This window comes from Mandrillus leucophaeus, unplaced genomic scaffold (genome assembly GCF_000951045.1).
Source record: "Mandrillus leucophaeus isolate KB7577 unplaced genomic scaffold, Mleu.le_1.0 Scaffold1464, whole genome shotgun sequence".
In the NCBI taxonomy this organism is placed as follows: Eukaryota; Metazoa; Chordata; class Mammalia; order Primates; family Cercopithecidae; genus Mandrillus; species Mandrillus leucophaeus.
This window is the reverse complement of record NW_012101437.1, coordinates 29,033-30,722: the sequence shown is the minus strand read 5'-3', so window position 1 is coordinate 30,722 and position 1,690 is coordinate 29,033. Positions and strand designations below refer to the sequence as shown.

At 51.8% G+C, this 1,690-nt stretch overlaps 1 protein-coding gene across 1 annotated transcript in view; it reads right to left on the bottom strand.

Moving 5' to 3' along the window:
- The window catches only part of LOC105535469 (putative uncharacterized protein encoded by LINC00174), a gene marked incomplete at its 5' end in the record, with an annotated part of 890 nt that extends 145 nt beyond the window's left edge, over nt 1–745 (bottom strand). Inside the window, 2 exons of the mRNA XM_011974570.1 lie at nt 22–393; nt 480–745. Coding sequence (XP_011829960.1) covers nt 22–393; nt 480–745 — 638 coding nt within the window. The remainder of the gene's footprint in view (nt 1–21; nt 394–479) is intronic.
- Between the last annotated feature and the right edge of the window lie 945 nt (nt 746–1,690).

Genomic DNA, 1,690 nt, shown 5'->3' with positions numbered 1-1,690 from the left:
GGAGAGGCCGGCGAAAGGCACAGGCTGGGCTTGGAAAGGCCGTTCCCCGTGACGAATGAGCCGGGCCTAACGAGGCCACTGGCAGGCAGGAGGAGCTCAGCCTGGAGAGGCTGACTTGAGGGCGTCTGGCAGCTGGAGAGGCCACTGAGAGGCAGGATCTGGGCCTCCAGGCATAGCCAGAAGTAAAAGCACAGCATGTAGAAGTCACCTGGGGGCAGCAGCTGGGCCTGGAGAGGCCAACGAAAGGCAGGAGCGAGGCCTTCAGATGCTGACTTGTGGACATTTTGGGCCTGGATTTTGTGGCCTGGACTTGAGGCCTGTTGGGCCTCCTGCAAAGAGGCAGGAGCTCGGACTAAAGAGGCCATTGTAAGGCAGGAGCTGGGCCTGTACAGGCTGCCGGGAGTCAGAAGATGGGCCTCATGAGGCCACTCTAAAACAGGAGCTGGGTCTTGGAAGGTGGCCATGAGGCAAAAGCTGGCCCTTCGGAGGGCAATGAGAGGCAGGTGCTGGGTCTGGTGAGGTCAACTTCAGAAAGTTCTGGGCCTGAAGAGAAGACTGGGAGGCAGGAGCTGGGTCTAAAGAGGCCGTTGTAATGATGGAGCTGGGCCAGTGGAGGCTGTTGTGAGGCAGCAGCCTCATCCGCGGAGACTGCTGTGAGGTAGGGTATGGGCCTAAATAGACCATTGTGAGTCATGAGCTTGGTCTGTAGAGGCCGATTGGAGAAAGTTCGGGGCCTGGAGAGGTTTCAGAGGCTGTTGAGAGGCAAGACCTGGGCCAAAAGATTCAAGTATGTTACTTTTATTAGGTACTTTATTTCCTTTATTAAATTGTAATAGATAAAAAGTAATTATAGAACTCACCATAATGTAGAATCAGTGGGCATGTTAAGCTTGTTTTCCTGCGACTAGATGGTCCCATCTGAGCATAGAACGTGACAGCTTAGGCATTAGATTCTCATAGGGACAAAAGCACAACCTAGATCCCTCACATGCACGGTTCACAACAGGGTGCGTGCTCCTGTGAGAATCTAATGCTGCTGCTGACCTGAGAGAAGGTGGAGCTCAGGCAGGAATGTGAGCAAAGTGGAGTGGCTGTAAATACAGATGAAGCTTCCCTCACTCGATACCACTCACCTCCTGTTGTGTGGCTCCTTACAGCTCCATGGCTCAGGGGTTGGGGACCCCGGCTTAAGTGCATCCAAAAGCACCCTTCCCACACCAGTCTTCATAGCGGTCAAGTGCAGCAACCACTGAGCTCCCAAGGCATGTGTCTCAGTTGGCATTTCATCACAATCAACAGTAAGTGGTAGCTTGAGTCACTGTGAGGTCACTTACCGGAAATCACCAGCATCCCATTTCCCATTGGCAAGGAGCTCAGCACTGTCCCTTGGAAAATCAAACCTATGCCCAAATCCCATCTGTGTGAGTTTATCTCCTGGGACCCTTCCGAGCATATTAGTCAGAGTCCAATCAGGAGACATAAACCACTTAAAAGTTTAACGTGGTAAAATTTAATCCAGAGAATTATTCATTGTAACAGGGGAACAGCAGAATGAGAGATTGGCTAGCACAAAGTAAAGAGAACTCTAGAGAAATCAGGACTAGCCCAGGCCAGGCATGGTGGCTCATACCCAAAATTCCAGCAATTTGAGAAGCTAACACAGGAGGACTGCTTAAGGCCAGGAGCTAGA